Genomic DNA, 18,386 nt, shown 5'->3' with positions numbered 1-18,386 from the left:
GTTATTTACTGATTTGGAAGTTGCAAAGTGCTGCACACTTAACAAGTTGGGCCTTCATAGGTCAGCTTGATTTTCAAGTGTGAGTACAACACGAAATATATTGGTGAATTATATCTTGTCATAGATTAGATATTTGAAATGTTGATTTTTGCCTCTTGAATTGTTTGATTCCATGGATTTAAAGTTTGTTCTTGAATTTTTATCCCTATTTTTGTTTCAAATTTGATTTTTCTGTCACCTTTTGATGTAGTTAGCCATCCTTGCTGTGTAATTATATAAATTTAGCTGCCAAATAAGTATTCTGTGGCTGGTGTTGAATGAAGAAGTAGATTGTGGAGATGTGCACATTTTATCCCTCTCCCTACCCAGGCTGCAAGATGCAGTAATTACCTGTTTTAAACAGAATTCAGGAATAATATATGATGTAGCCAGTGAATGAAAAGCAAAGTGTATTTCTATGTATATCATGGCCTTTTATCTTCATATGCATACTTCATTTTCCCTACCATGAAAGTTTGTGCCAGCTGTTGACATAAATCTGTACGGTTAAATTCTTTTGAGGCTATGCAGCCTGTGAAATGTTTATGCGTTAATTAGCACAGCTATGCTAATTTTACCTTCAGCTGTATGTTTTTGAGGGATGTGTTATGGTCATGTTTATTTGGAATTTGTAGGTTGCTTGAAAACCCAGCACTGAGGGCCTTATTTGACAGCACTCCTGTGTGGAAGGAAGTATGACTTATGGTGGAACTCAAAAATTGCTACATATAGAAGTTGTAGTGTCATTGATGATATTGACTGTTTAATTTAAAATTGCATTACAGGATGTGTGCAAGATTAATGCTGCATTACAGTGTTATTTCCTGTACACAGTACCTAGTGGCTACAGCAGTAATGACAGCTGCGCTTTGATTACAGTGACCTTTTCTATGTAAAAGTACTGATTTCGCTATGGCCTATATATATATAATGTAATATTTTGCTGAAGGTATTAGTTTTATCCCTGACTTCCAGTGTTGTAGTAGCTATTTTAATAGAAAGTCATAAAATATTGAAGGCTTAAAATTCTTGCTTTGGATTTAAAATAGTCTTTAGGGTATGGAAAATTGGTAAATAGGTACTGTAATAAGCGTCAGGTATCCATAAATATTTGACTTCTAAAGGAAGTAATAATTTTAACCTGGATCTTAAGTCAGTGTGCCAGGGTATATTAGTACAGTGTGGGACATGTCACCTTGAGAAAAGTGCAATATATATATTCTAGTATAGTATGCTAAAAATAGGATTGTAAGATTTTTTTTGTGTGTAATGTGTAAAGTTTAGTTTGTTCAGGACTTTGGTTGTGTCTAGTTACCAGAAAATATATATATACAGCAGCTGAACTGGGGTACAAAGAATGAACAAAATATGTTGAAGTTCTCAGGTTTTCAAATCCATGTAATGTTCTGAGTAGGATGTAGGTGCTAGTATTGTACATTATCATTGGACTTACCGCAGTAGGGGATTAGATTATATAACTGTATTGTTACAGTAATCCTTAGATTACATACTTGGCCCCAAGTTTGGTATTTGCTACATCCTGATGGGTACACAGATGCCGTATTAGAAAGAGCAGCTCAGTTGAAAGAGTTCTAGAATATTGAAAGGTAATTGGTACTTCTTTCGTGGCCTTGAATTTGTAGACCAGTTTACTTCAGGTTAATGTCCTTAAAATTGTTAAAAGTGGGAATGGCCTTACAGTGCTCAGTCTTAGTGATTTGGAATCTTTTTTATAAAAGGATTAGATTAATGGGGTATTTTAGTCCAGAGAACCTTATTCAAAATTCTGAGCATTGTACATTTAGCTGTTTCCTTTCACTCTTTTACCAAATTTGGTTCCTGTTATTTACTTTAGCAGTTTACTTTCACTCTTTTATCAAAGTCGGTTCCTGTTATTTAAATATAATTTTTATTATGATCCATATCATTGTATTACACTGTATGCTTATTGAAACTGTTTTACTCGCATACAGTGAAGTGAGGTGTGTTGAGTACAAAGTTGAAAATTGTAGACAACTCTTTTGCTTTTTAAATATTACAGTGCAATTTTCCATCATTAGCCATTTGAACAGTCAACAACTGTTTCATAAAATGGTAGCAGTGCATGGAAAGAATGTATAAGTGTGTGCACAGTGTTTATAACCGTCAATTGTTATCTTTGAATGATCTTGGTAGAATTCACCATCAGTGACAAGAGCAGGGATATGATACTCTAAAGGCACAGTAATTGGGAAATGATTTTTGTAAAGGAAATTGTTACTGTTAAACATGGTCCGGTACTTTAACCAGTCAGAGTTGAGTTTTTGGGAGTTGAAACAACTGGGCATGCATTTTTCCTCATCGTTTGAGGAGGCTGTTGACAAATTCTAAACAGTTCAGGGTCAGGGTCCAAGGTTTAGTATCTGTTGAGTGGAATGTAAATTGTCTTAATTGGTAGTGTTTTATTACTAATCTCATTTTCTGCCAGGTAGAAAAGTGGAAGAATAAAGTGGTCATTGATATTTAGTAGAAAAATTAGGTGAAATGAAAACAAGAAAAGTTGAATTGTCAGTGGTAAAGCAAGCCACAAGAAAATCAAGTTTGTGATTAAGTTGAGTTTACTTTATAACAATTTTGTACAGTAATTACTCTTCAGTACAGCTGAAGAGGACCTTAGTGAAAGTCAAAAGTTCATGTTTTTATATTTAATCACATAGCCTAAACTTGGTTGTCAGAACCATTCAAGGCAAACATGGTGAATGTATTTTTATTTCTGGATAAAATGTCACTGCTGACTGATCAAAGTGTTGCCCACTTTTACAGTATATTGATTTGTACACTTCAAAATTAACAGCAGGCTAGCTTTGTTAGATTGACTAATTGTTTTGCAGTTGACAAATAGCTTACTAAATACAAGGACCATGAAACATGAGTACGTGACAACAGCTGGAGAACACGCTGTAGATTGTGTGACAGTAGTTTTATTTAGTACAGTTTAGTATGTGGGATTTTTAAAAATTTGTTACAATACCATGATGCTGAATTTTTGGGGGCCTAATTACATTTATATGGTAGTTTCAGGTTTCTTCACCTTCACATTTTGTTAATGTAATTTTAAATGGCTTTATACTGTTCTTGTAGGTAGCCTCTGTTTCTGGGTCCAGAGAACATTTACAATGAAATTTGTTACATTTTTTTATATTTTCTTGCTTTAATATGTCAGGCTGCAGCACACCCCATCTATTTTTGTTGTTTTATCTTGGCATTCTCAAATGGAATCTGAGGAATGGGCAATTTAAGCTTATGTTTCACGAATTTGTAGGCATTACTAAAGGTTTTTTGCAGCGTCCCTTCGCCCCTTAGCTGCATCCCCTTTCATGCCTTTTACTGTACCTCCATTCATATTGTTTATTGCAATACACTCCCTGAACACCTGAATTAGCCCTGGTCACCTGACCAATGCTAATTCAGGTGTTCAGGTAAGTATTACAATATTAGTTTTATTATGAAAACTTCGTTTCTTACATCTTGGCATCCACCCACTCCTAACAATTATTTCATAGTGCAACAGCGAGGTTTTCCTCCTGTTAAACCCCTCAAACCTACCTACTTTCAATTTCCTTTCCAGTGCTGAATGACCTCATAGGTCCCAGTGCTTGGCCTTTGGCCCAAGTTTTGTATTCAATTCCATTCCTAGAGGAATTCTCAGAATTGTGTGGGTTTTCTACCCATTATGTATACTTGGCAGTAACATTATATACTGTAGAAACCATTATATAGAAACCATTTACCGTGTTGCTTGGTGTGTTACTTTCCAAATATTTAAGCAAGGAGTAAATCCATTCCTGCCCCCTCTGCTGACGTCTCCTGAATATCAGGTGATGGTTTTATTTTCTGTTCCTCATTTTTATGTATCACCCTTTTCTGTTACTTTTCTCTCGCTGTAGGCTGATTTCCCTTTGGGTCCCTCTTGGGTTTATGGTAGTCTGTTGAATGACCATAAGTGTTTTCACCTGAAGGTTTAAAGAAAAGAATGAAAGAAAAAGAAAGATGACTGGTGTGTCGAATACTCTTGCAACGAGACCTTGTAAAGTTTAATTCCATTACAGCTTAAGTCACGGAATCAGGAAACTGCCATTTTTATTATTACTCAGAAAATAAACCCTATTCATATGGAACAAGCTTTCGAAGAATATTGTGTTCATTTGAAAGAAGTAACATAATGCAGTTTTCAGCATTTATTGTAGGGTTGTTGATTTTATCTTGAGTATGCATTCATGTATTACTGTATGGGGAGTATGTCAGCACACCGTTTTATCTAGGATATTAAGAGTGCAGACATTTACAAATTTATTCGTCATTATCACCTCATAGTTCATGGTGGTCTCTGTCTTGTGAAATGAGTTTAATTGACAAGTAAATTTCTGAGGTGTCGTCTGTAAAGGAAAAATAATTAAAAAAGAATAAGAAGTATTAGAAGAAAGAAGGCATAAAATCTGGAAAAATAATGAGTGCCAAAAAGAATAATCACAAGTAAGGAAAATATACCTGAGAATTAGAAGTTCTTTATGTAGTACAGTGTACTGTAGATGTGGTTAATCAGATGCAGGTTTTTTTTTTTACCTTACCTGGCCTGGGACGAGAAAGATTTAGACTTCTGATTGATGGGGTCAACACTCAGTTTTTCTTGCGTAATAGGAAATTTGGCTGTGGCTATTGTTTGTGTCAAGTGCAAGGTTACTAATTGTTTAAATTTGAAAGCTGTGTTCATTTAGTGGGTTCACTGTCTTTTTACCTTAACAGTTTTTTTTTCCCAGATCTGACTGGTGAATGAACAGTTACCTTTTTTTCGGATAAGTGGAACTTTTTTTTTTTTCCTTGTGAGGACACACACACAAGATCAGAATATACATGTATGGATTTTTCATGGATACTGCCTTGTTATTTTAAGTTTTAGGTCAGAATTACAATAGTCAGTTTTAAAGTAGTAATTAACTATGAGATGGTTGGAACCAACGCAGTGAGGTAAATTTTAGAGGCACGTTACTTGTAGATTATTATTAGTGATGAAGATAAAGACTACACATACTTTCAGTGTTACTATTTAATTACTAAGTTGTCAAGCTACAAGTAGGAAATTCACTGCAACAATAATAATAAAAATAGGTTGGCTGCATAATTTAAGTTAACTTTACTTTAATTCTTTCCAGTCTTCTTTAAACTTCTTTCTTTCCAGTCTTCCTTAAACTTCTTTTCTCTTCAGTAGAAAATTAACTCAAATCACACAGCCATCCTATTTGACAGGACTCTTATAAGAGAGGGTCTACTACTTTATGATAAATGATACTAATAATAATAAAGTAAGCACCCCCATTCACTGTTACTGTTTATGGATACAGGATTCATTTTAATCTAATTCTATTTCACCCCATTAGGTGAATGCCCGTGCAGAGTGGGAAGACATCCTAGAAGATTTCCGTCTGCCGCCAGGATGCATCAATTCTTCCACGGCCCTCAAACATATCTACATAAGGTAGGTGCCATGTAGAAGGGTATTGTTGAATCTTGGTAAGAAGTAGAAATGGGTAGTTGGTGTTATTTCTTTTTTATTGTACTCAGGTGATGCCCTGACTACTAGAGGAATTTTGTGTGAAGGGGAGTCTATTTATTTATTTTTTGTTATCCTGTGATGCGTTATTTATATTGGGGTGGTGTTTTTCTCCTCTGGGTTTAGTGGTGGGATGGGAATGGCAGTCTTCTTCAGTCATGGATGTTCTTTGCAGTGGTTTGATGTTTGTGTCCTTGTTGTCCGAGGAGTTGTTTATTGATATTTTAGGGGTCCATAAATCTGTTATTGGTGAAAACGTACGCATTGTATGGTTTTAAGGCAGTCTCTCTTAAACGAACCTAAGAAAGGAAAGGAACGGAGCAGTTTGTATTGTTAAAGTTGGGTTTAAGTGGTTTTGTTAATTGCCACACGTACCAGAGTGTGTGGGTCATTGTCCAGCGAGATACAGGGGGATACATTAACCCAGAGGGAAATGACAGATACGCTCCTTGAAATGCAGACTGGAAAGTCGGGAAAAGCAGAAGTAGGAAGGAAATTGGTGTTGGATGAGGTGGTTTGACAAGAATTTCAGGCTCCTCAAGAGGAGAAGAGTGAGAGAGAGAGAAAGAAAAAAATTTCAGATTGCAATAGGACGGAGGCGAGAGAGAGAGAGAGAGAGAGAGAGAGAGAGAGAGAGAGAGAGGAGAGGATTTCCATTGGTAATTGGACGGGGACGAGAGAGAGAGGGGGAGGGATTTCAGATTGCTAATAGGACGGAGGAGAGAGAGAGAGAGAGAGAGAGAGAGAGAGAGAGAGAGACCCCCGATGTGTGTGGTGGGTTGTAGAGGGTAGTAACATCACTAGGTGGTAGTAACACGACTGGCCAGAGCCATTCACAGAGAAACGTCGTCGACGAGGATCGAGGAGGTATACCATCTGTAGTGTGTACGAAGGGGAGAGCGAATGCAGCAGCAGCACCAGCAGCGGTGGCCCTTCGTGTGTGTGAGTGTGTATGCGCGCGCGCGCGCAAAGGGCCAGCCAGAGTTACTCCCCGTTCATTCGGAGGCAATATCAGCCCCTGAATGAGTTTGGTCGCCACGCTGTCTGTGTCTGAGCTCCTCCAACTTTCTTCCTCATACACACTCCCTCTCTCTCTTTCTCCCTCGAACACACACGCCCCTCCCTCCCTCCTCCCCCCCCCCCCTCCTCCCCTCCTCCTACATACAAATCTCCAATCTCGCGGACCCCCTCCCATTGAGACCTACCTTCCTACCTACCGTTCACCTGCACACAGCGCATGTTTTAGACTCTTATCAGATACTCCTCCAGTCATGACACCCAAACATATACTATACATACGAGGTTTGCGGGCGTGCTTGCATACATACATATAAAAATGTAAACCACGAGAGGTGCCCCATTTCCAAGGACTCCTAAACAGTCAAGCCTCTTATAGAGATACGAGTGGTCAGAAACTTTCCTCTCGGACCTGGAACATCTTAATCTCGGCTGACATTTAGCAGATTGTTCCAAAAGTCATTATCACACAAGAGTCAAGTACCAACTACAGAATTTAAAACCCACATCTGTCGTCTATGATGCCACATTTTGACGCAAGCAACTACACTTGTCCATCCAAATGTCATTCTTTAGTAATTCACAGGTCGGGTCGGTGCGGACTTACATCTCTCTTGCATATCAGACATGAGGATATGAAATGATCATTTTAATCTGGATTCCTAATCAGTCAAGCGGAAGTTCGTAGCATCTTGTGATGTACTGTCCATGACAGCAGACGCGTCCACTTTCATGAAAATAATTTTACTGAAGCACAACAAGCATTAACGAGTTTTAAAAATGTTTGGTTAACTTCCTCTACCTTGGTGATTTCTGCATCTGGCTCAAAAAAAGTCAGAGTACAAACTTTATCATTTACTATTATAGAAACCTAGATCAAGCCCCCTTGTCAGTTAGCTCTGGGGTCAAAACCACCTGTAATGTGAAACATTTAATTTGCTCTTCCGGCCTCAAGTTATTGCCATCTTTACCTAATTAAATGTACATCGTTGAATTTCAAGGGTGTAAGAACCTCCTTCCCCCCCTCTTGGTATGTAATTTCCTTAATTTTGGGGGGGGGGTGTTAACTTCTAAATATTAGGATTATCAAGAATCAGCATGGTGTTCATATCGGTAAGGTATATCACACACTTTTTTTTTTATTATAAGGGAATGAAGCAAAACAAGCACTTAATAATGAAAGTCTTAAAGTGGGAATTATTATTAGTAGTACATAATTACGGATTTGTATTTTTACAGTTTGCAATTTACAGTGAGCCACATAATGAGGACTTACTATTATTGAAATATTCTGACGGCTCAACACCTTGTGGTCATCGACATCGTATTTATTTTGTGGGAACAGTGGATGACAGAAAGAAACGGCTGATCAAAAATCCCTCGGTCAGTTTTCTATGGATTTAGGGAAGGTGGAAACGCTATGCTCGCTTTTTGCCTTTCCAGTAACCTCTGCCAATTATAATCAACACGCGAAAACGAGTTCCCGATCATTGTTATTCGAAGTGGGTCTCAAGGAAGCATTTACACATGATCTGGACTGTCTTTTACAGACATGCCGTGGGGAGAGTAACAGCCAATTATTACACTGAGGAGTTAATCGTTTGGGTCAGTGTTATTTATTATGAGCTGTAATATGACTGGTTGGGTTAAACTCCATGATGTTATAATGAAGTTATTGCTGGGATTTTTCAGTGGCTTTAGCTGAAGTGTAGTTTCATGATGATCATGATGATGATGATTATTATTATTATTATTATTATTATTATTATTATTAAGTAACCAGTCTAAATGATGTTCAACAATTTCTGTTGGTAATGCTATACGTGCATGCTTATGCAATATAATGTTTGGCTCTGGAAGAGATACCTGTTATGTCGAGGTCATTTAAACATGATTGATAATTGTGATTTCAAGTGGTACTGCATCTTAAGTGTTATAGTTTTGATACGCTCGCCTGGATGTGTTAGATAATATGCCTTTTTTTTTTTTTTTAACTACAAATGGTCTCAATGGATTTAGGTTTTTTTGTGCAAATGCTATCAATGAAAACCTAGCCAGGTTTCACTCTGATCATAACCGAGTTGTGAAAGCAAATTTGATATGTAATTGCCTCATAATCGCTTAGAACGTTTAAGGGTAAAACATTAACAAAAAATGTATTTTGTAAGCAACGGTTGAAGGGACCTCTTCATAAAAACGTAAGGTTTTCCTGTAGCTTATGTAGAATCATGTTGAGATTTTGTAATCTTACGGTGCCTTATATTTAAACTCTGTTTTAGTATTAAAAAAAAGTTTCATGAAAGGGAAGCGTTGCTGGTTACATCTGGTATTGGCAGTTTCTTGTATGTACCGATCTTCTGGTCCCTGATGGCAAGCAAGGCATGATCCTCACATCATCTTGGAGTGTAGGTCAGCGACGATCCAGAGGTCGTGATTTATGTCAGCGACGATCCAGAGGTCGTGATCTAAGGTCAGCGACAATCCAGAGATCGAGATCTAGGTCAGCAACGATCCAGAGGTCGTGATCTAAGGTCAGCAATGATCCAGAGGGCGTGATCTAAGGTCAGCAACGATCCAGAGGTTGTGATCTACTGTAATTCAGCGACGATCCAGAGGTCGTGATCTAAGGTCAGCGACAATCCAGAGGCCGAGATCTAGGTCAGCAACGATCCAGAGGTCGTGATCTAAGGTCAGCAACGATCCAGAGGTCGTGATCTACTGTAGGTCAGCGAGGATCCAGAGGTCGTGATCTAGGTCAGCATCAGACAGCCTCCTCCTTCCTTGTCTTGAGCGTAGGTCATGAAAAGTCGGCAGGAGCGACGTATTCCGAGGACCCCCTCGTCGCGAACTGCCGCCGCCGCCGTCGTCGTCGCCAGCGAGGTTCGGTTATCGTTTGGGGAAAGGCTGTAGGACTGGACTATAGATGACGCGGGGGGAAAACGTTGGATGGTACAGCACGTTTGTGCGTGCGCGCGCGTACGTTGGAGGTTGTTTGAGGGAGGGAGGGAGGGAGAAAAAGAGGAGGAGGAGGGGAAGGGAGAAGGTATTCGTCGTCGTCGTCCTCGTTGTAGTAAAGCCCTGTAACCTTGGCATTGACCCAGTGAAAGGCGAGGGCCTGGGGGAGGGGGAAGAGGCGGGACCACGTGCGTGAGACCGTGTATGACGTCATAGTGACGTAGACGTTAGTAGAGGGATCTCTGTTGTTGAGAGTGAGTGAGAGAGAGAGAGGGAGAGTGTGAGTGAGTGAGAGCGCCGGCTATAAGGGTGTGTGTGTTTGTGTGCGTGTGTATCGGTGCTAGTGGTTAGACTGTTCTTGGTCTTGGTGGTAGCAACAGTAGGAGACACACACACACACGCACATACACGACTCGTGGCAGGGCAGTGGATGTTGCCCTTGATAGGTGTACGTACGTGGATGCGTTCTCTCTTTCTCTGTCTCTCGTTGCACGTTCACAGAATGAAAGAAATAGTTTAGTCTTACTCCTTCGCCGTCCTCCCAACAGCCCTCGTCTCTTCCGTGTCTGTGTTATATATTCTCACCTGAATTTCCTCGTCCACTCTCCGAGATCGGGCCTTTTTTCTCTCTCCGAGGGAGAGCGCCCATTGCAAGGGTCACCTTCCATTTGCAGCCTCATGCTGCAGTGACTTGGGTTAAGGTTCCTGGCGGGTCACAACTCTTGTTCATTTGATCAATTTTGTTTCAAACTTCGTGTTTATTTACACATAAAGGGGAAATGTATAATATGGAATTGTTAAGGATGGTTTGTTTACTTGATATTTTCTTCCAGTATAAGTAGATATTGATTCACTGTGGTACAAAGTTCGTGAGAGCCCAAAAATCTAGTGAGTTAACTTACCACATTGAGCACAGAAGAACGCAATGATAGTGGAAATAAAGCGGACAAGCAACTTATTATTTGGCCTTGTCCAAAATTCACTTTATAGTATTTGCTACAGTTCTGATCCTTTGTTTTTTCCAGTACTGACAAGCGCGAAACTTGATGCCATGGGATACATTGAAGAGACTTTAGGAACTATGGTGTTAGAATTTTATTTTAATGGAATTTGTAGGTTTCCGGTGCCTTTTTTTTCCTTCTTGTTGAGAGGGCTTTGTCTAGATTCATTTAAACCGAAAACTTGGTTCTTCACTTCGACCACAAATTAGAGCCGCTGGTGGATGGTCGTTACGCGAACTTCACTACTATAACTCCTTTTACTCAACCTCTGTTCATATTCTCTTTCTTACTTTCCACCCGCTCCTAATAGATAATTAATTCTTAGTGCAAATGCGAGGTCTTCCTTCTGTTAACACCTTTCAAACCTTTTTACTGTCAGTTTCCCTTTCAGCGCTGAATGACCTCATAGGTCCCAGCGGTTGGCCGTTGGCCTAAATTCTATATTATATTCTATTCTTTTCTCTATAACGTAATCTGTTGGAGATTACTTATGTTTTCTGCTGAATAAGTTCTCGGTCTGACACCTGTATGCAATAACAAGGTCAGATCTAACATTGTTGGTTTCAGTAGGTATCTCTATTATAAAACTGTATTCCTATGTTAATTTTTTGTATTTCATAATTTACGGGAGATTAACCCCACCGTCAGACATGTCGTCATCCAGCCTCACGCATGGCATCTCGCCACAATCCCTTTACATTGCAGATGTAGAATAGAAGGTACTCTTCGCATATTTGGTGACTACCTTGTTCCCCTCACTTGTATGACTGTCGCTGGTGATAGCTTGTGTGCGCTAGTTACAGACAATACGGTATATTCTGGGTTGACTGTAAATTTTTCTTTTCAAAATGTTTCGTGACCAGGCTATTGTCTAGTCAGTAATCTTGAGCATCTGCCTGTTTGATTGTCAAAGATAAGAACCTGGGTTTAACACCTTTTATAATATGGTCCAATTTTTTGGAATTTTTATCTATTGAAGGGATCTTTTCCCCCTATGTTTTTTAAGGTTTTTAGCCTCATGCAACAAGGCTGGAGTTGAAGGAAATGTTTTTTTTGTTTGTTGAATATTAAAAGAAGCATGCATTTCATATTCATTGTAGTAATTTTGTTTTGCCGACCTTTGGTTAATAGTTACGTCGACTTTTCCCCTTGAGTTTCTAATACAGTGGTTCCCAACCTTGTTTTATTTGGCCATGCCCTACCTAATCGCCTCTAAAAAAAACTGGTGCCCCCTGTGGTGATATATAATTGTTATTATTCAAAAAGTGAACTATTGACGTCGAGAAACCCTAAAAGGCCGTTAACTTCAGGTTTAAACATTCTCGAATTGCCCCCAAAAATCAGATTGCCCCGTGGGTGCGTACACCCCACGGTGGGAACCACTGGTCTAATAGAAACATCCCATGATGAAGGAGTAAATTGTTTTGACAACCAGCTCACGTCAGTAAGACAAGTTTTAAAATTGTCTTATCAGGGTCTAACGATTTCTGTGGGACTGCGTATATGCGTAGCTGACGACGTAGTTAAACTGCCTTTTATTTTACACCCACATCGAATATTTGGAAATTGTCGTTAACTGCTAAGCGTCTTCCGTTCATTGTACCTTATCTATGACGCGCAACCGCACCGATGATAAGGCGATGGGGACTTAGCTGCTAATTCTCTCTCTCTCTCTCTCTCTCTCTCTCTCTCTCTCTCTCTCTCTCTCTCTCTCTCTCTCTCTCTCTCTCTCTCAGAGTATTGTTACGTAAATGGAAGAATCATCACGATTATGTGCATGGCACGCTTCTCAAGACCATGGTACCGATGCTTAGATGATACACTGATTACAAGTTGATTTCTAAAGGCATCTTGCATGTAGAATTTATAACGAAGTTAAGAAGCAATTTGTTTTGCTCGTTCAAATGAACGATGTTCAAAATATTATATGTGAGGCATTTAGAAAGAGGGAAAAAATAGTGCATGTTGTAGGCAGCGAAATCTTGTTTCAGACAGGATTAATCTTGGTTTCAGGAATTTAATAGACGCAGCGTAGACCTTGAAGGTATCCTGATCTCCAGTAGTCGTCATCATCCGTGTATATTTTGTTTGGAAGGACATTGCTGGCTGGCTTTCCTTGTAAAGGGAAGTGTAAAAATTTGTTTGCAGTGTGATAAATTAAGCTGAATTTTAACTCATAAAATCCCTTTTGGTGGGTTAGTGCCATCCATCATGGCGCCTGTTGTAGTCCATTGTAGACATTACTGAGGGGTGTTTGCAGTTGCACCCAATTATTTGGCCTATTATAATACTAAACGTCCAATTCCATTACCTTCCTCCCATCATGCTGTCCAACCTCTCTAACTGTTACTTCTGGCAACTGTTGGGTTTTCTTACAGTTTCACCTTGTGCTTTATCTCATATATTTTCTGAATATCTTTCTATCTAGCCGCTACAACTTTTTTTTTTTGCATTGTCTTCAGTGCTGACTGGCTGAAATTGCCCCAATGTTGATTATAGTGAAGTTTAACGATTCCACTCATTTTCTTATAAAATTATTGTTATATTCTATTCAGAAGCGCAATCCGGTTCACGGTTGATGAGTTACCAGTAGCAAATATATACATAGAGATATAAATGAATTTCTGACTCACATCCGGATCGAAACCGGGTCTGTCAATTAAAAAGGGCACTGCCAACTGACACGCACAGGTCATGAAAGTAGTAGGAACCCAAGTATTCTTGCGACCTGGTTTGGTCAGGTGGTAGCGCCTTTGCCTCTAAACGGAATGGCTTGAGTTCGATCCTGATCTGAGTCATAGATTTATTTCTTTACACGCGTCATTGTGTGATGATTACTACTTTATACATATAGCTATACTTCTGTATACATGTAGCTATACACGTGTGCTTCTTGTTTTACAAAAACATTATACATATGACGAACTCGCTTTGTGAATAAATGTGCAGATGTGGACTGACAGAGTCGCAGGTGTTCACTGACTACGATGACGCGTATTATTAAAAATTATATAGGCTTTTGAATCTCTCTCTCTCTCTCTCTCTCTCTCTCTCTCTCGGGGCAACTTAAAATCTATCAAGCACCATTATTGTACACGTGGCCTGATGCAAGGAGAGAGTTTGTAAAACCTAAACGTATCTAAGATTTTGCCTCTACCACTTGTGCCAGTGTGAACCAGTAATGTATGTGTGTGTGTGTGTGTGTGTGAGAGTTTGAGAGAGAGGATTATCCTATATGAGCGAAAACATTTTTGATGCAGGATTGATAACTAGTTTTATATATTTCTTCGACATTTTTATAATATATTTCCTCGACTTTTTTTATACATTTCTTCTACGTTCGCCATCTCGCCAGCCAGGCACGCTCTCTTGCTCTTAGAGAACAAGAGTCACCTAACACCCAGGGAGTCTTAATTCATTGCCAAGGTCTACAGAGGTGTATTCGAATGTTATGGAAATGTTACTTTGTCATTTTCTCCTGCGAGCCGAATTTGGCACAATTGCTCCACCGAGGAGGGAGCGAAGTAGTATTTACTGAATTGTTTTTTTATCGAATGTTTGTCGTAGCGTGTGGAACACGTAGTTATTAGGTGGCCTGGCCGACGGCGCTAATGCTTGGTGTCTGTGCTTGAAGTATTGCAATGTTAATTCTGAAGCGTTCGTGTAGTTGTTGGCTTCAAGTTGCTGGTTATTCTGACATCTTTTAGTTAGACGACACTTACGTCTGTCCCACAGACACCTCACCAATAGTGACGTATGTGGTTTATTGATGTTTACACTCTCTCTGTTTATTCTCTCTGTAAAAAAAAATAGAGAAAGAATGTGGGTTCCCCAGTTGGGCCCCACACGACTCAGGTCATCGTCATTGGGAGTATCATTGAAAGTTGAAAACTCGTTTAATCATAGTAGTTTCCAATTTCCATCCTCAAACTTTTTTTAAAATTCTAGATCCAAATAGTGTACTTTTTACTCTCCCGTCTCTTTTAAGTGAATGCAGCTTTAGTTCGGTTCCAGTCCCAAACTGTACTTTTTATTTATTTATGTCTTTAACAGAAGCATTACAGCCCCTTTTTTATTTCCGCCCATTTTTATTACTGTCTCCCAGTCTTTCATGACCACCTCCCTCTCCTCTGTCGTTAATGCTTCCGATCTGGGCAAGGAAAGGACATTAGATAAGTCTCATTGGCTCTAACAACTCAGAGAAAAAACCTACTGCAGTTTGACAGTTTTAGTTTTCGCAATATCTCTTCAATTAAGTGATAGATTTCTGAAGTAATCCCTTGTGACTTGCTCTGTATATGGAGTGTTAGTATAAGTTTCTTTCTATATTTTAAATTTCCCTTTTCTTGGTTGGATTTGTATGTGTAGATATTGCCCTCTTTTTCATTGTGGTTAGAACATAATTTTATCATCGACTGAGGTTTTGGTTGATTTTGTCCCGTGCTGTATTTATTTTTCTTATTTTTATTCTTCGGTTTCTTGTTCGTCTGCCAATGTGGGAAGGGCTTATTACTTGCCTCTTATTTTAATTACTTTCCAGTGGTTCTCTCTCTCTCTCTCTCTCTCTCTCTCTCTCTCTCTCTCTCTCTCTCTCTCTCTCTCTCTCGACGAGGTATCCGCCCCCCCCCCTCCTCTCCCTCAGCTGGGTGGAACTGAACGTTTCCTCTATGCTGTCACAATTTTTCTTCCTAATATATATAATTATGTTTTAAACATCTCACAATCCCTGGTCTATTATGGCCGTTGTTTTGCGCTGAATGTAGTATACTAAGCATTTGCCGCACGTCAGGACAGTGGTCTCCGTTGTTCTCCACCTTTACGAAGGCTTTATGCTATGCTTTAAACAGTTTAGCCCTCCCTCCCCTCCACCCCCTCCCAAAAAAAAAGTAAAATTAATTAGTGAAATAAAAAGTTTGCGCAAGTGTCCGTAGGACCTTGTAATGGGCTGACATGACTCAGTGGAATAATGACGTTCTTGCACTGAAACATCGTCTACTTTAATTTCAGACAGCAATCAGTGCTTTTACAAAATAATGAAACGCTTAGCTCCAGACGAGATTTACCGATTTGCCGAAATTTGTACAAAGGTTTTTTATACCCGAAATGAGTATGTGACGAATTTTGAGGCGCAGTATAAGCCGGCCTCGAAAAAGGACTCGAGTAAAAAGCACAGAAATTCAAAATTTAGCCCGAACCATTTAAAAGGTCGAACGAAGATTAGTCTTGTACCTTTCTGTACTTCTCTGGCAATTGGGGTTTTCAGTCGTAACCAATAAACGAAGTTTCTTTGCCGTAAGATATATGGAATGATGAAGCAGCGAGGACAGCAGTCATCTATCTGACGGCGTTGTTTGGTAAAAAAGAAACGAAGGGGAATGGTTTTATTATTTAATAGAACTATTACCAGATGTTGCAAGCCTCTGGTTTTGTTATGGTCTTCAGTACATTTTCATGTTGTCATTATCTTCTTGGAGTCGTTCTGCATCAGCTTGTACCGTCCATTCAGGGTTTTTATCTCTTGTCGTTTTTGATGTACAGTCTTCCACGAGGTGGGAACGGTGGTTGAAAATAGCTGGTTTTGGCTGTAGTTTCGAGGCTCAGTCCAGGTGGGGTTTCACGTATCGTAAGATGATGGCGATAAACAACGCTAGGGTTTCGCCTTAGACTGACTTTGAAGTTCGTTTTGACCGCCTAGCCTAAGACCTCGGTAAATGAATTTCGACCCCATTTATTCTGGTTGTAGTTTGATTCTGCCAGTCTTCATTTTGCAATTTCAGTCTTATATATTTTAAACGAGCTTGTTGGGGCGGGCTACGCACGTTGGAAACCGGCGCTGCTGTCTCCCCCACCCTCCCGATCCCCTACCGACCCCGCCCCCACCTTGGGGCGAACAAACAGGTTTGCATGAGGAGGTTGGTTGCCTTCCTACCCTTCCGTTCCCCCCTACCTACCCCAATTCAAAGGGGACAAACCGGTTTGCAGGGGATGGGTGGTTGTCGCCTCTTCCCCTGCACACCCGGGGAGGACAAACAAGATCCACTGGGATTTTATTATTATAGGTGTTTTATCGCAAGTTCAGATTTTTGGTGGGGTTTTCATCTTCAGAAATTTCAAAACTGTTTTCGTTTGTTGCAGTGATCAGGGAAATCGTTTCATTGTTTTCCCCTTTTTCTCTACCACCCTTCACTCTCCCCTTCCCCCCTTCCTCCCCTCTTCCCCTTCCTTCCCCTTTCCCCTTCCCTCCCTTCCCCTCCCCTTCCCCCACCATGCATTTGCCACTTGACCTTTTGTGGACAGGATTCAGTTTGAAAAGAAAACAATCAAAATTTCATACCACGCATTTGGGGGTGGGGGTGTGCAGATGTGACCTTTGAAAGTTGGAGACACACACGGATACTTTGGCGACTTTGTTGCTTGACGGATGTATGGACCCCTGTTGAAAGGAAGGCACTACAAGGAGAAAAAGACTACGCATCTTCTAATAGATGGATAGATATACGTACAGGTTCTATATACAGACAAAAAGACGGGCATTGCACCAGATATTAGATACACTTGCAGGCTCTGTATACAGACAGAAGGAGAGGTATTGAATCAGATATTTCATGTTGCGCGAACCCACCCACTTTGAACGCACTGCTGTTAGCGAACACACCACTCATCGTTTTCCATTTAGCGTGTTTCTGCGCGCGTGCGCATTGCATAGGTCCCTGCGCTTTCGAAAGCTGCTTTGTAGAGTTTGCCCTTGCTCCATTGATTGATTGACTAGTTTATCAAGCTGGTGTTACGACATTAAAGGTTATTGACGTTGCCTTGCTGCTTTCGGTTCGTGCGCGCGCGCTATGGAAGTGTGAAGTATTAAGCGTTGAAACACACAATGACTCTCTCTCACAAATTTCTCTATTTAAGGCAGCATATCGGATTTCGGCAAAAGTACCTCCTTCGTACTCGGCAAGGTAGTCGGCAATACAGAAACGCTACTGTATAAGAACATGAATATTTATGAAGCGCAAGTATGGCATTCCATACCTTAGCTCCCACCTGCTTTAGAGTTTTTACACGCTCCTTCATTGTACTTGAGCACCTCCATCACTAGTTACCTTCTCTCAGACCGTTCTTCTTTTGTCATTTTCCCTTTTCGTTTTTTTATATGCTTCCATTCCCATTATCACAAAGCTTTCTCCTACGTTGGTGCCTTCAATGGACCACCATAGGTGGAGTCTCTCTCTCTCTCTCTCTCTCTCTCTCTCTCTCTCTCTCTCTCTCTCTCTCTCTCTCTCTCTCTCCATATATATACATATACACTATCTCTTCACACAGACATTCATACTATCTCTTCCTATACCTCCTGCACATCTGACTTTCCATCTCTCTGACAGTTATTTCATAGAGCAACTGCGAGGTTTTCCTCCTGTTACACCTTTCAAACCATCGTACTATCAATTTCCGTTTGAGCGCCGAATGACCTCCTAGGTCCCAGCGCTTGGCCTTTGGCCTAAGTACTATATTCTAATGTATTCTCTACCACCTGCAAGGGTTCCCGGCGTAGGGGGTTAGTGCCGTCAGTGCACCTCACGTGGTACGCTGTGCGCATTTACAAAAGGTTATTTGCAGTGTCCCCTCTTCCCCTAGTTACATCCATTTTTAAGCCTCTTACTTCACTTCCATTCCTGCAGCTTCTTTTCAGTCTCTGCAACGCCTGTAGCGTTCCTTTTACTTCATTTCCTTTATTTTCTAGGGATATTTACTTTGCTGTCCATCCACTCCAACTCCCTGTAGTCAGTGTC

The 18,386-nt window shown here is 40.2% G+C and overlaps 1 protein-coding gene across 5 annotated transcripts in view; it reads left to right on the top strand.

Annotated features, from left to right (window-relative positions):
• The window catches only part of Bap170 (Brahma associated protein 170kD), an 86,505-nt gene that overhangs the window by 8,278 nt on the left and 59,841 nt on the right, over window positions 1-18,386 (top strand). For all 5 annotated transcript variants that reach the window (XM_067131809.1, XM_067131808.1, XM_067131807.1 and 2 more), the window contains exon 3: window positions 5,454-5,551. In XM_067131809.1, the coding sequence (XP_066987910.1) occupies window positions 5,454-5,551 (98 nt within the window). The remainder of the gene's footprint in view (window positions 1-5,453; window positions 5,552-18,386) is intronic.

The sequence above is a fragment of the Macrobrachium rosenbergii genome, chromosome 30 (assembly GCF_040412425.1).
Source record: "Macrobrachium rosenbergii isolate ZJJX-2024 chromosome 30, ASM4041242v1, whole genome shotgun sequence".
NCBI lineage: Eukaryota > Metazoa > Arthropoda > Malacostraca > Decapoda > Palaemonidae > Macrobrachium > Macrobrachium rosenbergii.
This window is presented reverse-complemented; position numbering and strand designations above follow the sequence as displayed.